The sequence below is a fragment of the Typopeltis vanoorti genome, chromosome 5 (genome assembly GCF_054136105.1).
Source record: "Typopeltis vanoorti isolate ZY-2024b chromosome 5, IOZ_Tvanoo_1.0, whole genome shotgun sequence".
Taxonomy (NCBI): Eukaryota; Metazoa; Arthropoda; class Arachnida; order Uropygi; family Thelyphonidae; genus Typopeltis; species Typopeltis vanoorti.
This window is the reverse complement of record NC_143553.1, coordinates 80,255,140-80,273,997: the sequence shown is the minus strand read 5'-3', so window position 1 is coordinate 80,273,997 and position 18,858 is coordinate 80,255,140. Positions and strand designations below refer to the sequence as shown.

General features: G+C 33.7%; 1 protein-coding gene across 2 annotated transcripts in view; it reads left to right on the top strand.

Annotated features, from left to right (window-relative positions):
* The window catches only part of LOC150106588 (glucose-6-phosphate 1-dehydrogenase-like), an 80,383-nt gene that overhangs the window by 24,677 nt on the left and 36,848 nt on the right, over window positions 1–18,858 (top strand). For both annotated transcript variants that reach the window (XM_090393210.1, XM_090393209.1), the window contains exons 6-7: window positions 11,724–11,849; window positions 17,638–17,731. In XM_090393210.1, the coding sequence (XP_090249336.1) occupies window positions 11,724–11,849; window positions 17,638–17,731 (220 nt within the window). The remainder of the gene's footprint in view (window positions 1–11,723; window positions 11,850–17,637; window positions 17,732–18,858) is intronic.

Below are 18,858 nucleotides of genomic sequence, written 5' to 3'. Positions count from 1 at the left end.
GAACACTATCTTGTATACAGCTAATTTAGTGTTCCAACTAATTTCTCTCTTATTCCGTATGAATTTATTCAATTGACTTCCCACCATACCAGCTTTGCTGATTCTGTTGTCTATTTCTATATTTAATTTACCATCTTCAGTAAAAATCGTGCCTAAGTAGCTGAAATGTTTTACTTGTTCAACAGATTCTCCATTCACAACACAGTTGATATTTTCAATGATTCTGCCTATTTTCATTGTCTTTGTCTTTTTATTCCTGACCTTCATACCATATCTATTACAACAGTTATTCAATTTACTCAATCTTGTAGCAGATTTATTTAGAAGTATAACATCGTCCGCATAAAGCAAAGAGCTGACATTAACATCTCCAATTTTGATATCATGTTTAATACCACTTTCCTTCATAATGTGATCCATATAGATAATGAATAACAGAGGGGATAATGTACATCCTTGTCTCACACAGATTTAACATTAAACCATCTTCCTGTACATCCTTCAGTTCTAACTGCTGACTTACAACTCAAATACAGACTAAGTATTGCTTGATATAATGCCCCATTGACACCATATAACTGTAGCGTATTGAATAGCTTCTCTCTTAGCACCTTGTCATATGCCTTTTCCAAATCGACAAAACTTAAATACAGATCTTTGTTATATTCCCAAGCTTTCTCAACTATTTGTTGTAAAGTGAAGATCTGATCCTGACAGCCTCTATTTGGCCTGAATTCAGCTTGTTCTTCACCCAGCATTTCTTCCACAATTCTTCTCAATCATTTCTCAACTATACTTGCATAGATCTTGCCAGGAACACTCACTAGGGAAATACCTCAATAATTCTCACATTCAGTGTTATTTCCCTTTTTGTATATGGGTACTAAGAGAGCTCTACTCCAATCATCGGGAATTCGTCCCTCTGTCCAGGCTTTCTAAACTATGCAGTGCAGCCACTGTAAGACTTTTATACCACCATACTTCAATATTTCTGGTTTCTTTTTCATTGTGTCAGTTGCTTTTTCTAAAGCCTGAAAAAATTCCTTCACTTCTACCTTAGTAGAACTTTCTGTGGGACCATAGGCACAAATAAGTCTCATTGTCCAGTTCCCCATTTTGATATTTGCCCACATTACTCTACTTGAGACTGCCATTCAAGAAGATTAGCCTTGTATTTTGTGTTGAATACTATGGCTACTCCTTCTTTTCCTTGATTGTCATTGCCTGAATATAACATTTTGTATTTATAGCTCAGAAAGATCTCGCCAGTTTTTGTCTTTTTTGTTTCAGTCACCCCTATTATGTCAATCTGGTACTTATCTAATTCCTCAGCTAGCTCCATTTCTTTTCCATTTAGGCTTCTTATGTTGATAGTACCGTTCTTTAACTCTGGTGATGTTGAGTTGGGGTGTGTTTTCAGATTTGTTTCACTAGCTGACTTTTCACTGTTCGCCCTGGTTCCCTGGTTCTGAAAACAAATGGGTCCTTGTTTAACCGGGCGACGCCCCAGCCGGCATGAAATTTTGTCATGTTGTAGCATCATTTTTTATTTTGGTTTAACTAATAAGAATACAAATTGGTCGGCTAAATCCCAAATTGCCAGCCCATCCTCGTCCATTCAGTATCCAAGTAGATACCCAACAGGGTGCACCACGAGAAGGTCAGGATTGGAAATTAGGTCAGAAGTCCTGGTCGGTTCTCCACATTCCTTTTAAAGGCTATGTGGAGATCTCCTCTCAGTTATACAGCTTTGACCCTTAATTGTTTAGAAGAATCATCATCATAAACATACCCAGTCCTAAATTTTAAAAATAATGATGTGTAAGCTTGTTCCATTTTTTTTGCGTTTCTTCAGCTGGCTAGTTTTAATGTTCAGTTTCTTAGAACTTCTGTTAAACTTTCCCAGTTTTGAATTATGAAGTATTGTAGTTCCTCTAAACCATGAAAAGACTTTAAAGATATTTTTCGAATCATCCTAAAGAGACAAAATGTATTTTTCTTCTTGATTACATTTACATATTTCAGTAAATGGTTGCAGAAGTAGTAATAAAAATTGCTATCAGCAGCTATTTATTTCTGTTCTTTTATATTTTATGTAACCAGCCAAATCTTGCAACTTAGTTCCTCCATGCACATTGAGTGTCTTCTCTGAATACCTTAATTCTCTTGGTATCCATCAGTGATCAATGAGACTAAAGTTGATCCTTAATAACCTCTTGTCTGACAAACATCTTATATAAGGGTGTTAGAATTTTCCAACAATATAATTTTCTTCCCTTTCCAACATGATTCCAGATAAAATTAATATATCGTATTCTACTTTCTTATCAAATTCTTGCTTGCATTTCTCCATATTAAATTTAAAGAAAAAATCTACTAATGCCTTTGTATAGGGAGTAAGTGAGGCCGTTTTAACCATATCTAACTTTTATAGATTGAGGAGGCAATTTAATCTCCACTAGTACCCAGTCAGATAGCTCCCCTTAGACTATCATTAATTATAAACGACATCCAGTGAAGAGACGACTAACAAGTGCTGTAATCTCATTGTCCCTTATCCTAACACTATATTTGTTGTCTGAAATAGTCTGGGCTTTATGGTCTAGACTATAAAGCCCAGACTATTTCAGACAACAAATATAGTCTAGACCATACCATTTTAGCTCATTTTAATGAGCAAGTTCATATGCAGAACACTGTCAAATGTTTTGTTAAAATATAAATGAATAACATCATAGCCATTGCTGTAATGTCTTTTGTGATCTCTTTGTGAAATCTTTAAGATTCATTAAAATTAATAGACTTGTAACAGAATTCTGTCTTGCGCAGTACACTACCAAGTAAGATTTTGATATCCAAAGAAGTCCTAATTTTTAGATTAACTAGCTTTTGATTCACCATTTGAAAATAACTGTCTTTAGGTTAATTTCCAACTTCAGTTTCTTGAAAGAGATGATTAATAATCTTATGAGTTATTAAAAGTCATCATAAATGGTTTAATCCTGACATGGTGTTGATGGCAGTTGTATGTAGTGGGAGAATTAAGCAGTAGGGGAGACTAGATGTGTACAGTTGAGTTGAGTGTCCTCCTGCCATGATCCTTGTGACTCCTTGGAGGTGTCATATAAGAATAATATAGGATTAAGATGCGGCTAGTCTTTTACTAAATGAAGATAACAGAATAGAACATAGTATGCAAGAATGTGGCAGATCTAATAAATTTTGATGAATTTTCTGATTAATGCAATTTGTAATTTAAGTTACAAACTGTTTTAATAACAATTTATAATTTTATCAAGGATCACTAAACTTCAGCGATGTTTCCAGTATGAAACAGAGAACCTTAACCCAGAGTTTGGCATTTTTCAAATTTTAAGAACTTCAAATGAAGTTCTTAAAATCTATGTTAAATGAAATTTAACTGAAATTAAATTTAAATTAAAAATTAAAGTCTGTGTTCATGTGTTACTTGTACAGTTTGAGATTATCTGTGGTACAATATACTGGAGATAAAGAAAAAATAATATACTGGAGATAAAACATAGGAACATTTCAAGTGAAAGAATTGTTTTAAATTCTGTCAAGTCAATTCTCTGTTGAGGTTATTTCTTTGTAGATGTTTTATGAAGCTAGGTAAATCCATTATGGTGAAACTTTTATACTAAAACCTGCTGAGGTAGGACATGTTTATCTTTAGTTATCAAGTTAAGATTTTTATTTTTGAAAATGGATCGCTTTGAATTAAAATAAGTTCTCATTTGAACTGATTATATGTACATTTTATATAGTAGTGGAGAATAATCCTTTAAGCTTAAAAGAATTAACAAATTCTTTTCATTGTCAGAACAGGAGTAGGATAGCAAAAATAACACAGGAGAAAAGGCACAGAGGAAGATTGGAGGACTTAATGCAGTTGGAATTGATGTGTATGATATATTAAGAGCAATCAAACTCTTAGAACCAAAACAACTTGAAGGACTCTTGCTGAAAATCTTTTAATTGGAAAGGGCATTAGCGTGTTTTGAAAGTACATTCCAGGAAACTTTCTACTAATCTTATGAAGTATATCATTCTATAATTTTCAAGCTTTATATTCCAGTTGTTTCTATCATTACTTTATTTTGTACATATTTTTCTTTGTAGTACAATTAGAATTGGTCTGTGCCCTTTGGCTAGAAAGGGTAAGTTGTTTCAGTTGGTTTCACATATGGAAGTATCATATTTTCCCACCTGGAAAAAACTTGGGAAGCAAAACAGACCAGTTGTAAGATAATTTCTTGTATTATACATCACATGCTTGCAGTGGCATAGCTAGAGCTTTTGCTGCCCTTCTCAATACACACCAAAAATACTACAAAAAAAAAGTCAAAAAGACGTATAGGGAAATTAATTAATATATTAATTTTATTATTAATAAATTTATTCATATAAATTAAGTTTACAAACCCACACGATGTTATACACATCTTTATAAGACATTTGTTGATTAGTCAAATTCAACAAATCGTTTCAGGACAAGACCTTGACTAAGCCAACGAACATTGTTGTGCATTATTAGTCCTTTGTACACCGAATCCACCTCATTCAATAGATTCTGAAATTGTATTTTATTCAAAGCACGTGCAGAAATATAATTAACAACCTTGGTTACTGTTTGCATCACTTCTTGAAGTTCCTTTAGGCCAGCTTTTGCACATAAATTCTCCTCATGTATGATGTAGTGAAAATCTATCAGTGGATGACCAACATGTTTTGCAAACAGATTTACAAATCCTTCTTTCTTACCAATCATGCTGTGCACACCATCTGGAACGGATACCACTTTTGAAATATCAATTTGTTGAATAGATAATTCATTCATAACTGCTTTACATATTTCAACCCCACTGTACGCTCAGGTAGTGTTATATGGTTAATCATCTCTTCGCATACTTTGCCATCCCTACAGAATCAAGTAAAGATTGCCAGCCTAGCTGATGTAATGTCGTGCTCTCATTAACACAAATAGAAAAGAACTTACATGAAGCCAAATCTTTTGTTAATTGTTCTGCTGAATTCCTTTCCAACTTAAGTATCCTATCCTTGATTGTTTTTCTAGTCACAGACAAATCTTTAATGCGTAGAATACTTTTTACCTTGTCTGAAAGATTGTCAAAAAGGAAAGGAGTGCATTCTAGCCATGCTTATTTAATATACTCCCCATCACTGAGTGGTTTTCCATGTTGGGCAATAACTTTTGAAACCTCAGAACTAGCAGCAACTAAGTTGGAACTAGGCCTACCTGAAATAAATTTCATCAAAGTATCATACGGACTATTTTTTTGTCTTGCTCAGTCACGAGAAATTAATTCTCTTTGTTCTTGCTCACTTTTATTACTTAATTTCTTATGAACAATTTCAAAATTTTTCTTTACAGAAGTCTTACAAACAACTGATTCGGAACATAAAATGCATAATGCTTTATTATATTTCTTAATCATGCCAAATTTTTCAGTCCAGTATTCTTTAAACTGTCTAATATCCTTTTCATTTGAATGTCTGTTTCTTTGCTAGTAGTTGCGACATTCTGCTCAATCTGTAAAGAACAAGAAGCAACTAAATAAATCTATTCTATATATATAAAAAGATAAGCCAAAATTTGAAACGTTTTTATGTCATGTTTTTTGTCTTTTCATTGTTTTGAAACATCCAACAATGTGCCTTCATGAGGCAAACCCATTGTTGTCTCATGGCTCGAGTCATTGGAATTGAAGGAGAACCGGCTTACCAGCCTGGAACTCGGGGGTGGGGTGCCAGTTGGCGGAGCCCCTCTAGTCTAGTATATATATAAGAAAGCAATTAAATAATTGCTTTCTTCATACTGCTTTCAACTTTAATTAAAATCAGATTATGGGGTGTAAAATGTGGACATAGATATATAGCAGGGGTGTTCAACCCGTCGATCGTGGAGCGATTTTTGGTCGATCTCTTGTGTATTCCTCCTTATTTACAAATTTAATTAAAACTGAAAACATAATATTTTGTATTATTTTTAATTCGCTTTAAGTGTATTGCTATTTATTTATTTTTCGTTAAAATTGTCAAATCAGTAATTTTCTTAAAAGTCCGGGTAAATGAATTAATTTGGATCAGTGGAAGTCAAAGCGAGCTGAGTGAATACGATTATAAGCAAAGTGTAAAAACTCGATTGTAGCTTAAATATTAAATATTCCAAAGCACATTACATCAATTTTTTACTTAGGTTACGTCCCATGTGAATATTGTAAAAAAGTTTGGTATAGTTTGTATTAGATGTTTTTGTAAATAACCCTTTTGAAGCCAACTGTATATACAGCTTTGATAAGAATATGTTAGAGTGTTAAAAACAAAAGCAATGTTTTTGTCGCCGAAGCTGTACATGGCGGCATTAGAAAGATTGTTGTTGAAACTTGTATGTATGAGAAAGGCTTGCAGGCTCTACAATCAAAAGAAAGCGGAGGAGAACAAAAGGCGTGCCGAACTTGAAACTTAAGATGAAAGACTCACACCTATTCTTTGGGGGTATCGGTATGAGTACCAAACTTCATGCGAGGTCTCAGAGGAGGCCTAATAAAAAGGGACTGAAGCAAGCAGAAGGGGTCCCGGTTCCAGAATTGCTGTCAGAGAGGAGGCCGCCCGGTCCAGAGTCGCCGTCAGAGAGACTGCCCTGATCCACGTTGCTTGAGAGAGGAGTTTCCCTCTTCCAGAAAGGAGCTTCTCGATTTGAGACGTCGCTAGAGAGAGACTACTTCTAGGCTGCAGACAAGGTTTCGAATTGCCGAAAGGAAGAGTTCCAATTGCCAGAGAAAAGTTTCCAGGCCAGGTTAATGTCAGACATTCACCAGTGTGTTGCGTTTTCATTACAATTTGATGAATCAAACGACTTCACTGATATTGCTCAGTTAATGGTATTTATTCACATGGTATTTCAAGATTATTCAAGTAAAGAACTTTTGAAAATTATACCATTATTGGGAAGGACTAGGGGAGAAGACATTTTTTCGGCATTTGATGAATTTGTGAAACAACACAAACTTCCGCTTTTTAAACTTGTCTATTACTACTGATGGTGCTCCTGCAATGATAGGTAATAAATCAGGCTTCATTTCATTATGTAAAAACGATGACAAATATCCAGATTTTTTAATGTACCACTGTATTATTCACCAACAAGTACTGTGTAGTAAAAGATTAAACACAAAAGATGTTTTGGATATTACATTTAAAATTGTAAATTCTGTTTGAGGAAAAGCCCTGCAAATGCGGTTATTTAAATTTCAGGCAGATGATGATAGGGAACTTCTGTTGTACAATAATATTCGCTGGCTCAGCAGAAGTCAATTTTTAGAAAGATTTCTTGTATTAATTAACAATATAAAAAATTTTCTTGATGAAAAAGGAGATATTTATCCACAATTGAGTGATAAAAGATGGTTGTTACACTTATCATTTTTAGTAGATTTCTGTACGAAATTAAGCAATTTAGAGTTACAAGGTAGAAATAAAAATTTAATTGACATGTTAAGATCAATAAAAACTTTTCAACAATACTTCTTTTTATTAAAGAAAAATATAAATGACCGTGAATTTAGACATCTCCCATATTTATTAAAATTTTTTGAACAAAATCAAGAAATGCTTCGCTATGATTTAAAAGAATTTATTTGTGAAATAGAATTAGTTGAGGAAGAAATAAATTCAAGATTTTAATAAAACTGAAATGATTGTATTATCAATAATCCATTTCAAGAAAACTTGAACATCACAGAAATTTCAAATAAAATTAGTGGGCTGTTTGATATAAACCAAGCTGAAGTAGAACTTGAGATAATAAACATTCAGAATAGTTTACATTTAAAATCAATAAACAATGAAGTCATTTGAAAGTATGCACATGAAAAATTCCCAATATTAACTGATATTGCACAAAAAATTCTGTCATGTTTCGGATCAACATATTTGTCAGAATCTGCTTTTTCAAATATGACCGTCATAAAAAATCAATTAATAAACCAAATTACAAATGATCATTTGGATGATTGTCTGTGATTGGCCACTTCTTCATATCAACTTGACTATGAAAATATTGCGAGGTCCAAACAATGCCAAATTTCACATTAACTTCTTTTTTTTTTTAATCAATCAGCATTTCCTGTAACTTGTGAGTTTGTAATCAATCTGTTGATTTTTCTAACTTTGGTTTTCCAAAATACGGAAATGAATATTTTATTCCAATGTATTTTTTTTTTTTTTTTTTTTTTGTATTAAAATAATTAAAAGTGATAAATAAATTTTTAAATACACGAATAAAGTTTTTAGTTGTGTATTTTTTTTTAGTTGTTTATTTGTGCATAATCAGATATCAGATTGGGGGAATGTGATCTATATAAGAGAGTAGATTGCTGAATAACTTTTTATAGAAAAGTAGCTCGCGTAGTAAAAAAAGTTGAACATCACTGATATATAGGCACTGATAAAAAAAATTATAATTTGGACGCAGAAAATCTCATCACAATCACTCTGCATATACCAACCAAGTTTAAGCATGCCAAAAAGTACTACAATTATAAGCTGACCTACACACATGCAAATGAAAGAGAAGGGTATGCATGCAATCTAATCACGTGCAGATAATACTTCATAATCCTGAATATTGATAAAACATTTCACATAGCTTTAAAAATAACTTACTATATTTACTCGAATATAACTTGCCCTCACATATAACTCGCACCTCTGATTTTACTTTGCAAAAAAATAAATTGAAAAGATTTGCGTATACCTCATAGAGGGAAAAAAAAAAGTTTAAGCACGTTTCAGGGCGATAGTAATTTGCTTCCCGTGGTAAACCATATGCACTCCCCAGTAGCCAATAGTGACTGCAGATGCAAGTAAAACCAGGTCGTTTTATTGTATCACTGAATAAGGTACAGAGACATTTGCAGTCTGTATAATATATTTCTCAACAAATAGTGCAATTAGAGACAACTGGGATAAAAATGGCACTAACTAATGAATCACATGTCCTCTTCCCACAGAAACTATGCTATTTAAGACTCAAGCAAAACCATATGTTGCACCTCAAAAAAAACAAGCTCAAACGCAAAGCAGCAATAAAAATCAACGATAAGTGTTAAAATTCATAAACGTGTTAAAATTAAGAAACACATATAGTGAATATTATTATGGCAGTTTCAGGTATTGAATTTGGTTGAAGAGAATTAGCATTTCAATTCAAAAATTGTTGGCCTGCTTTTATCTTTGACTCGCGTGATCTTTTGTTAATACTGCACCAATCGTATGTATGTCTTCACAGTTGCTCTATGTTTAGTGGCCTAGTACCATAGCATTCTGTTCATCAGTCATTTGTGAAGGATTGTTCATTAAGTATCTCAAGTCTTGTAAATTACTGGTAATTTTTATTTGAAATAATGGGAAAGAAGATGGCGCTATTTGGGTAGGATGCACACAAGGGAACTGCTCTCTAGGCAGGAAATAGCAATAGCAGTGCAAGATATATGCAGAAATTTTATGAAAAAAACTGAAAACTTTAGTTTCCGAAAATCTCCACATATATCTTGCACCATGATTTTTAGCTTTAATTTTTTGGGAAAAAAGGTGCGAGTTATATTCGACTAAATAAATATGGTATGTTTATGGCAATGTAAAGGAAATTTGCTTTTATATGTGATAAGTTAAACATATTAATTGACAATAAATACTTTCAATCCATATTTTAATGACTCAAGATTTAATAAAATCCAAATCCACATATATACACGCTTTAGAAAATGGATACGTTCTTTATGAAACACGAAAAATATATCAAATGATGGTAAAGGAGTTATGCCACGTCTGGCTGCCTGATGATTGATGCAACAACTGAACTGGACGAAACTTGTACATCAGTATATCGCGGAGATAGATGGCTTGGAAATAGGATCTTTGTTTCTTATTTTCTTTTCACTTATTATTATTAAAACAGTTGGTAGGGTTTGCTTCTTTATTGCATTTTTATTTGGTATCACTGTACTTAAAATTGTATTATATTAAGTTAAAATATACAAGTCAGCGAAGATGTTTGAAATGTATTTATTTATTTTTTAAAATGAGCCCTGGATTGCATGCTGAAAAAAAGTCGTTGGAATTCTACATTTGGCACACATGCCAAGGGTTGCCCACCCCTGCTCTAGACTAACCATACATAAAGAATACAATAAATATTTTTTCAACAGTTTCGATAATGACCCAACTGATATAAATGTGTAACAGATTATAAAAAAAACTAATGACGAATCAGGCATTTTAGCATTTTTTAGGATAAAAATGGAATCATGCTTGTTAATTTTTATATACTGCATAAACACATCAAAAAGGTTGAGCAAAAACCCTAATGTAATAGGGAACTGCAGAAATATTATTATTACCGGAGCCCTAAAATCCTGTCGATGGCCTTAGTTATACTCAAAATTAGAATGTTTTGAACAAAAAACAATGTTTTCACAAATGTGTACTTGCTGTGTGGTGCCCTCCTGCTGCTGAGATGCAGCCGCCATGGTTTAAGCAATAACCAATAAGGCAATCGCTGTGCCATGTGTTTTATTCGATAAAGATTTTATTTTTAAGAATTTGAATTATAGTATGATAGGGAAATGTAATGGTTTTGTTATATTTTATTTATTTTAGTTGTAAGTATAGTTGTTAAAAACTAATTATTAAGTAATAAAAATTACTAATTAACCTAAATAAATGAATTGTCAACAAATAAAATTGTGTCTCACGTGAAACCCCCAAAAAAGTGCTGCCCAGGATCGATGCCCCCCCTCCCCTACAGCTACGCCACTGCATGCTTGCCTCATAATATATGATTATGCTGTATGTAATCAAATAGTACTATACTTTTACAAATCTTTTTTCCTGATATTTTTAGGAGATATACATTGCAAATTAAATAATTCTGTCCTATATTTTACCAGTATCAGGGAATAGTACACATAATAAAAACTTGGAACTTAGTTTTTATTATGTGTACTTCACTCTTACTTATGTAGTGTGGGAAGTGAAGAAACAAAGCAAGACCTGAAGTCCTGACTTGCACATAGTGCGATTGATTTGGTTTTCTTGGCTATTTGTGTGAGCATCCACTGGATAAAGCCACCTTGCTTCACAGGAACAAAGTGTCCACCTTGTTCTTGTGAAGCAAGGTGGCTTTATCCAGTGGATGCTGTAACTAGTATCCAGATCATGGTGTGAAAATACTGAGCAACCATAACAGTCCATTTTATCTGTGTATTGTGCCCTAGTGCCAGTTGGATTTAGGTAAAATATTGGAAATATGGAATTGTAAGTTATATCATCAGAGTTATCTTTCTAAAAGTACTAATATGAGTAATAATAACCACAAAAGCTTAAACACCAAACTTATTTTTAGTTATTCTTCCATTTTAAACCTGTCATCTTTTTGTTAGTCATAAACTTAAATTAGTTTTACCATAACTTGAAAAAAAATTCATTTTTTTTTTAAATTTTATTTTTTAGATCAAAGTCAGCCATATATTATTACAGACATCTGCTTTACATTACCTCACTAAATAATTGTTTTTGTTCTACTGGTTAGAATTCATTGTGATACTCTCAAAATTTAACTATTTTTAACTAAATTATTAAAACAAATATTACTAATGTCCATCCCTTGTTAATTGTAGGTTTGCCAACAGAATATTGGGACCCACTTGGAACAGAGAAAATATAGCATCTATAAACATATCTTTTAAGGAGCCTTTTGGGACAGAAGGAAGAGGTGGATACTTTGATAGTTTTGGCATAATCAGGTAATTTTAATTTTTAGTCCTTAAATAAATTTTCTGTTTACTAAAGCAGTTGTAGAAAGATTCCATAAATGATTTAGCAAGATCTAAAAATTTCTTCAAAGTAGAATTCCTCTGGAAGTAGACAGGCATGTGGTATTTGTAGTTATACATGGAACTATAGAGCCATATCATAACTTAGAAAATGGCTTGCACTACCATGCATTAGAAACTGCAAAGGAAAGACATTAACAGTATATGGGAAATAATCAGTGAGGTATTTAAGAAAGGTTATCATATTGCTTATCTAGAATTAAAGATTGAGTTAAGCCTATATAGCATAGTTGATTTTGACAATGCCTTTTGGTTGGAAAGACCTGGGGTGTGAATCCCATCTAGGATGCAAAGAACCTTTATCAGAGCCTTTCAATTGAAGGTGAATTAGCTGATCTCATACAGGTGTGACAAGGTTTCCCCTCCTGGAAACTCGGGTTTTTCATTCTGCAAGGAAGGCAGGCAGACTTGTCAGAACACATGCAACTGAGACAACCATAATACACTATTCTGATAGGATTAACTGCCCTATCAAAACATATTGAGTTTCAGATAAGCCACATTTCTTGGCCATAACAGGCCATTGATTCTACCGAGCAAGCAGGGAAAATGTGATGAGATTAAGAGTTAAATGGATGAATAACATCAAGTAGGAGCTGCAAAAAATGTCATAAAAGAAATATATGAAACTCATGAATGTATTTATTGTACTTGACAATTTTTTTCATTCTTATTTTAACTATTGTTAAGCAAATAAAATTTGCATGAAATGTTTTTACAACTGGGTAGTGATGCTCACCATACTGCATGTGCTCTTGATTAATTATGCTGTTCATTATGGAACACAAAGAACTTATGAAGCAAAACTGCTTTATATATATATACAAGTAGCCTAGTTGTGAAAAATTTTCCATACAAACTTTTCTTGACTTGCATAAAATAATTCATCCTTATTTTCATCGTTGGACAATTATAATACCACTGTAATTATTAGGGACCATTTTAGTGCTGTTGGCAGTGGTGTTCACTTTTAAACATTTATAAACAGAACTTGTATTGATAAGTTTTTTTAATATCTTGACATTCCATTTCAAATCTTCCCAATGTTATAATTGAATAACAAAAGATTAGTTAAACCTAGTAGAATTCAGAATACCTTATTTGTTGCATTAATTTTTTTTAAAATAAAGATGCTAAACATACAACAATTTATTGAGAGTTTATTTATTAATAATAAGGTTGTACACCCTTTGGGAACTCCTATCGGTTGGGATGACCTCTCATCGCTTCTGCCTTGATGTCTCCACTACTGGGCCTAGCACCCACTGACGAGACCTCAATAAAGGTCAAAACCGGTATGGGTAGTGGCCCTTGCCTAATGCATAGCATTACACATATCCGCAAGGGATGTGCTTTGCATTATGGGAGATACTGAGATAGGAGTGATGAGATCTTTCTCCACCTTTGCAACGAGTTGCCCGGTGTTGTACTACCTTACCCCAGTCCTGAAGGTACTTTCAGGCGCAAACTTTGGTTGCTCACACTTGGATAAAGGATTAAACTAAACTTATTATACAACAATTTAAATATTTTTTAACAAAAAAAAGTTACATGGCTTGTAAATATCTGTCAGGAATAAGAGCCTCCATAGCTCAATCGGTATAGATGAAGCCCTTTGGTCAGAAAGACCTAGGTTTGATTCCTGTCAGTGATGTGAGGAACCTTTTATCTGGTCTCTTTTGATGAAAGGTGAGTTAGCCAGTATCATACGCAGATGGGTTTTTTTTTTTTCCCACCCAGCAACTAAAGTTTTTCGTCCCTCAGAACAGGCAAACCAGCACCGTGAACACTACATCTACAGACATAGGACACACCGGGAGGCATAAGGCTAACCACCGTATCCTCGGGATGGGTATATGGTTTGGAAGGGCTAATTACAACTCCGTAACAGGCCACTAGACCTAATATATAAAAAAAAAATTTTTTTTAGATTGCATATTATTTTTATATATATATATATGATGACTATTACTATTAACTCGGAGGTTGGATATGTTAATTTTAATATAAACTGACTAAAAATCCAAGAATTATAACAAATTGAGATTTATTTGAAAACACAATATGTTTTGTCGGGTTTGATTTCATCAGGTGTTAAGAACATAGAGAAGCTATTAAAGCACTGAAAAAAAAAAAAACATTGAGACACTCTAAGGCTGTACAATTATAAAGCTATAATATTCGACTGTAAATTACAGTTATTATGAATATTATGAACTTGAGCTGTAGTCCGTGTTAAAGTTCTGTTGTTGTACACTTGTGCATGTGTGGAACCATGTGATCTCCATTAGATCACGTGGTTCTCTGGATCTCTACTTTCAGCTCTGATAGTAGAGCTGAAAGAGTCAGGCAAATTATAGCTGAGATTATTGTTCATATGAAGAGGATCCAAGGTGATTTCTTTTGACTCGACAATGTGGCATTCTACCTCATCGTGGCAAATGTGTAGGTTTGAAGTTGTTGTCAAATTTACTTCATGTTGGCAGCTTTCGTTGTTTGTGTTTATTGAAAACAGGACATGGCCTGAGATAGGGCAGTAGCTCTGGTTCTCTTGTAAGCAATGTCTCTCTGGTGTTCCTCGAGACGTAGGAGGATAGATTTCTCTGTTTGACCATAGTAAGGTTTTCCGCACTCACATGTGACTTTGTATCGGCACCAAAATGCATTCCTTTACTTCGCATAGAAGCAATTCTTGCAATCAACAATGCAAAACCTCCTTCTGATAATATATCCCCTAGTGAGAGACTTGCAATTAAGAATCTAAGAATTAACAAGGACATAGTCATCTTAAAAGCTGATAAGGTGAATGCAACTGTAGTTCTAGATAAAATACACTACCGAGAAAAAATCTTAACATTGTTAGAGTCAGATAGTTATTTGGAAATTGAGAGGGATCCAACAAGAGAAATACACAATAGAACCAATAATCTCCTACAAAAGACCACAGAAATTCCACGAAATACACGGCTTTCCATCCGTTCTTTACACTCACTCATTCCAATGTTATATGGTCTCCCTAAGGTACACAAAGAAAACTATCCACTGAGACCTATAGTAGACATCATTGACCCACATACAAGTTATCCAAATATCTGGCATCATCGTTAAAAGCTTATGCGGGAAAATCTTCTTATATTAAAAACTCAACAGATTTTGTCTCTAAAATCAAGGACTTAAAACTCAAATCTTCTGACATCATGGTGAGCTTTGACGTGGTAGCACTCTTTACCAACATTCCGACACAGGAAGTTCTCCATATTTTAAAGAACAAGATTTCAAATAAAATGTTCTCTCTGCTATCTCACTGTGTAAACTCTGGCTATTTTGAATTCGAAGGTAAACTATATAAACAGGTCAAAGGATTAGCTATGGGAAGCCCCCTCTCTCCTATATTAGCCAACATTTTTTTCAAGGATTTTGAACAAAAGGCAATCTCCTCTTTTAGTTTAAAACCAAGAATTTGGCTTAGATATGTGGATGATATATTCCTCATATGGGAGCATAGTATTGAGAATCTTCACAGGTTTCTCAACCACTTAAACAACCTCCATCAGGATATCAAATTGACCATGGAGATTGAAGAAAATTGTTCCCTCTGTTTCCTAGATGTTAAACTCACCAAGACGCCTGAATCAATAAAAGTCTCTATATTTAGAAAGCCAAACACGTATGGACAGATATTTGCATGCGTCCTCACATCACCATCCAGTGCAAAAGTTGGGTATTATATCAACTCTTGCAAATTGTGCAAGATCTGTACTGTCAGATGAAGAAGAACTAAAAAAAGAACTACAACATCTGAAATGGACCTTTAAAAGCAATGGCTACTCTTTAAAAAGTATCAACAAACAATTATCCCACCGTCAACGTAGAGACACAGGACGACTTTAAAGGTTATATCTCCTTCCCATATATCAGCACACTATCCAAAAAACTGAGTAGAATCTTAAAGAAATTTAACATACAAATGTGCTTCTCGGCTCTTCTAAAAATAAGATCAAGTTTCAGCGACTACAAACAATCTCACAACCTTCTACAATTCCCAGGTGTATACAAAGTCACATGTGAGTGCGGAAAACCTTACTATGGTCAAACGGAGAAATCTATCCTCCTACATCTCGAGGAACACCAGAGAGACATTGCTTACAAGAGAACCAGAGCTACTGCCCTATCAGGCCATGTCCTGTTTTCAATAAACATGAACAACGAAAGCTGCCAACATGAAGTAAATTGGCAACGACTTCAAACCTACACGTTTGCCACGATGAGGTAGAACGCTGCATTGTCGAATCAAAAGAAATCACCTTGGATCCTCTTCATATGAACAATAATCTCAGCTATAATTAGCCTGACTCTTTCAGCTCTACTATCAGATACTGGAGATCGCGTGGTTTCACACATGCACAAGCGTACAACAACAGAACTTTAACATGGACTATAGCTCAAGTTCATAATAACTGTAATTTACAGTCGAATATTATAGCTTTAGAGTGTCTCAATGTTTTTTTTTTTTTTTTTCAGTGTCTTTTAATAGCTTTCTATGTTCTTAACGCCTGATGAAGTCAATCCCGATGAAACATGTTACGTTTTCAAATAAATCTCAATTTGTTATAATTCTCGGATTTTTAGTCAGTTTATATTAAAATGAATATATATATATATATACGTGTGTGTGTGTGTATGTAGCGTGCTGTCAAGTCTGTGGAATGTTCACTATGCAGATTAAGGGCTTTATGATTCGGAAATTTAGGAAATATGTGAGATAAGGGAAGATAAAAACATAATTACCAAAGGGATTTTATAAGATACAGAAATTTTTTAATACATAGCAGTTAGTCAAGGTTAGCAGAATATCTGCTCTCCAACCAACAGGCTGTGGGTTCATATCCACTGTGGATATAAAAGGTTTTGTAAATGTTCTAGGTGGGAGATATCTGACGTTCATTCCCTTGTGTTAGATCAGACCTTCAGTAAGCAGAGCAATGGTCTAAAGTGGCTTGAAAAAAAAATTTGATCTAGGGCAGGATTTTCAAATTATATAAGTTCACCTGTATTAATGAGCTATTGCAGTGCTTCCCAAACTTATGGGTGTAAAGGCCCCCTTTGGAAAAATTAAAATATTTCACGGCTCCCATCTAAAAAAAAAAAAAATCATAATACAGGCATATATTTATTGTATTTATATTCAATACAAAACATACACAGTGAATATTGCAAAAATCAAATGCAAATATTACATTTTTAGCATCTTACATACACATTTGATATGGCACACTTAGTCTTAAAACATTTTAAATTTGTTCTCATTATTTCATGCCCCCCCCTCAACAAAACTAACGGCCCCCAAGGGGGCCGCAGCCCACAGTTTGGGAAGTGCTGAACTCTATAGGCTTAATAGCCAATGAGTTGGATTCATTTTTTTTTTTTTTTTAAAGTTTTCCCTGTAAATAATGTGGTTAGCAAATGTATGAGGACAAGATTTTTCACTTAACATGGTGAATGAGTGAATTTTATTGACAGAGGTATGGTAAGCACTATTGATGAATGGGTTTAAGGAGAAATAGGTCTATTAACAAATTTGTAGTTTTGTAGTGTAAAATTATGATAAACTGAAATGAGAATTTGATTGTAGTGGCTAAATAGTGTAAAAATGATCTTTTGTTGTATTGTATTTGTTATGCATATGTTTCTGATTTAGAGATGTGATGCAGAATCACTTAATGCAAGTATTATCTCTGGTGACAATGGAGAAACCAGTATCTACAAGTGCAGAGGATATCCGAAATGAGAAGGTTAGTCTAAGTTATTACTATAGTTTTCCTGATGAATTTTGTGGCATTTTATTCAACACATTTTACTCTTGTGGAGTTGCTTTAAATTTTCTAAGAAATTCTTGCAGTATATACTTAAGCTTCATGCATAAACAAGTGTTTTTGTACTTACTGTGCTCTTGCACACTAGAACTAAATAGTGCAAAATTGACTCTTGTACCTTGTGACCCCACCGATAAATTTTTAGAAGAGGTTTGGTTGTTTTCTTTCATATAGTCCATATACAATCTCTATTTTTCCTTTTCTGTTCAATAAAGTTGGATAATTTGAAGTCCTTATGGTGAAGTTTGATATAATCACTGATTGAGCTAAAGAGGCTGTGTATGTGTGTGTGTGTATATTAGCATGATGGACCACTGGTACTAACTTGGCTATTTAAAAAAATCTCCATGTCAGAATTTCAAATTTAAAATCCTGTTTTTGCTCTTCTGCAACCCAAGGATTCTTGTTCCATTCTTTAACATTCGTTTGCCCTCTGAAATTTCTTTTGAATTCTAAATCGCTGATGACTTCACTTTTTTTTCATTCCTAAAACTTCTTTTTTGCAATTCTGCTGCCTAAACAAAACAGTTACCAAAAAAAAAAAATTAAAAAAAAAAAAATCAGACAGACACACACATGCACAACTTTGAAACTATAAAAATGCCAAATGCAAAACACAATTCTTGTACAAATGTGGTCTTTGTAAAGGCCCTCTCCTGTTGGTCAGATGGAAATTCTGCCTAACTTTTGCTGGGATGGTTGACTGAGTGGATATGCCCTTGCTTTCCAGCCAATAGGCTATATGTTAGAATGCCACTTTGGCATGATCGTTTGTAAAAGTCTTTAGGTGGTAGCCCATTTCCTTCACTTCCTTCTAATTATGTACAAACAACAAACACAGGCAGTTTCTGGTGAACATCCATATACCATTCAGCTCAAACTTGCTACCAGCGTATCTTCTTCCTTCATTCCACATACATATATGTCATTTAGAACAGTCTACCCCATAATGTTTTCCCCCAATACAACCTCCAACTCTTTAAGAAAAAAACAAATTAATGGATTGCTTTATTTTCTCTGTAATCACATGCCCATCCATTTGTGTT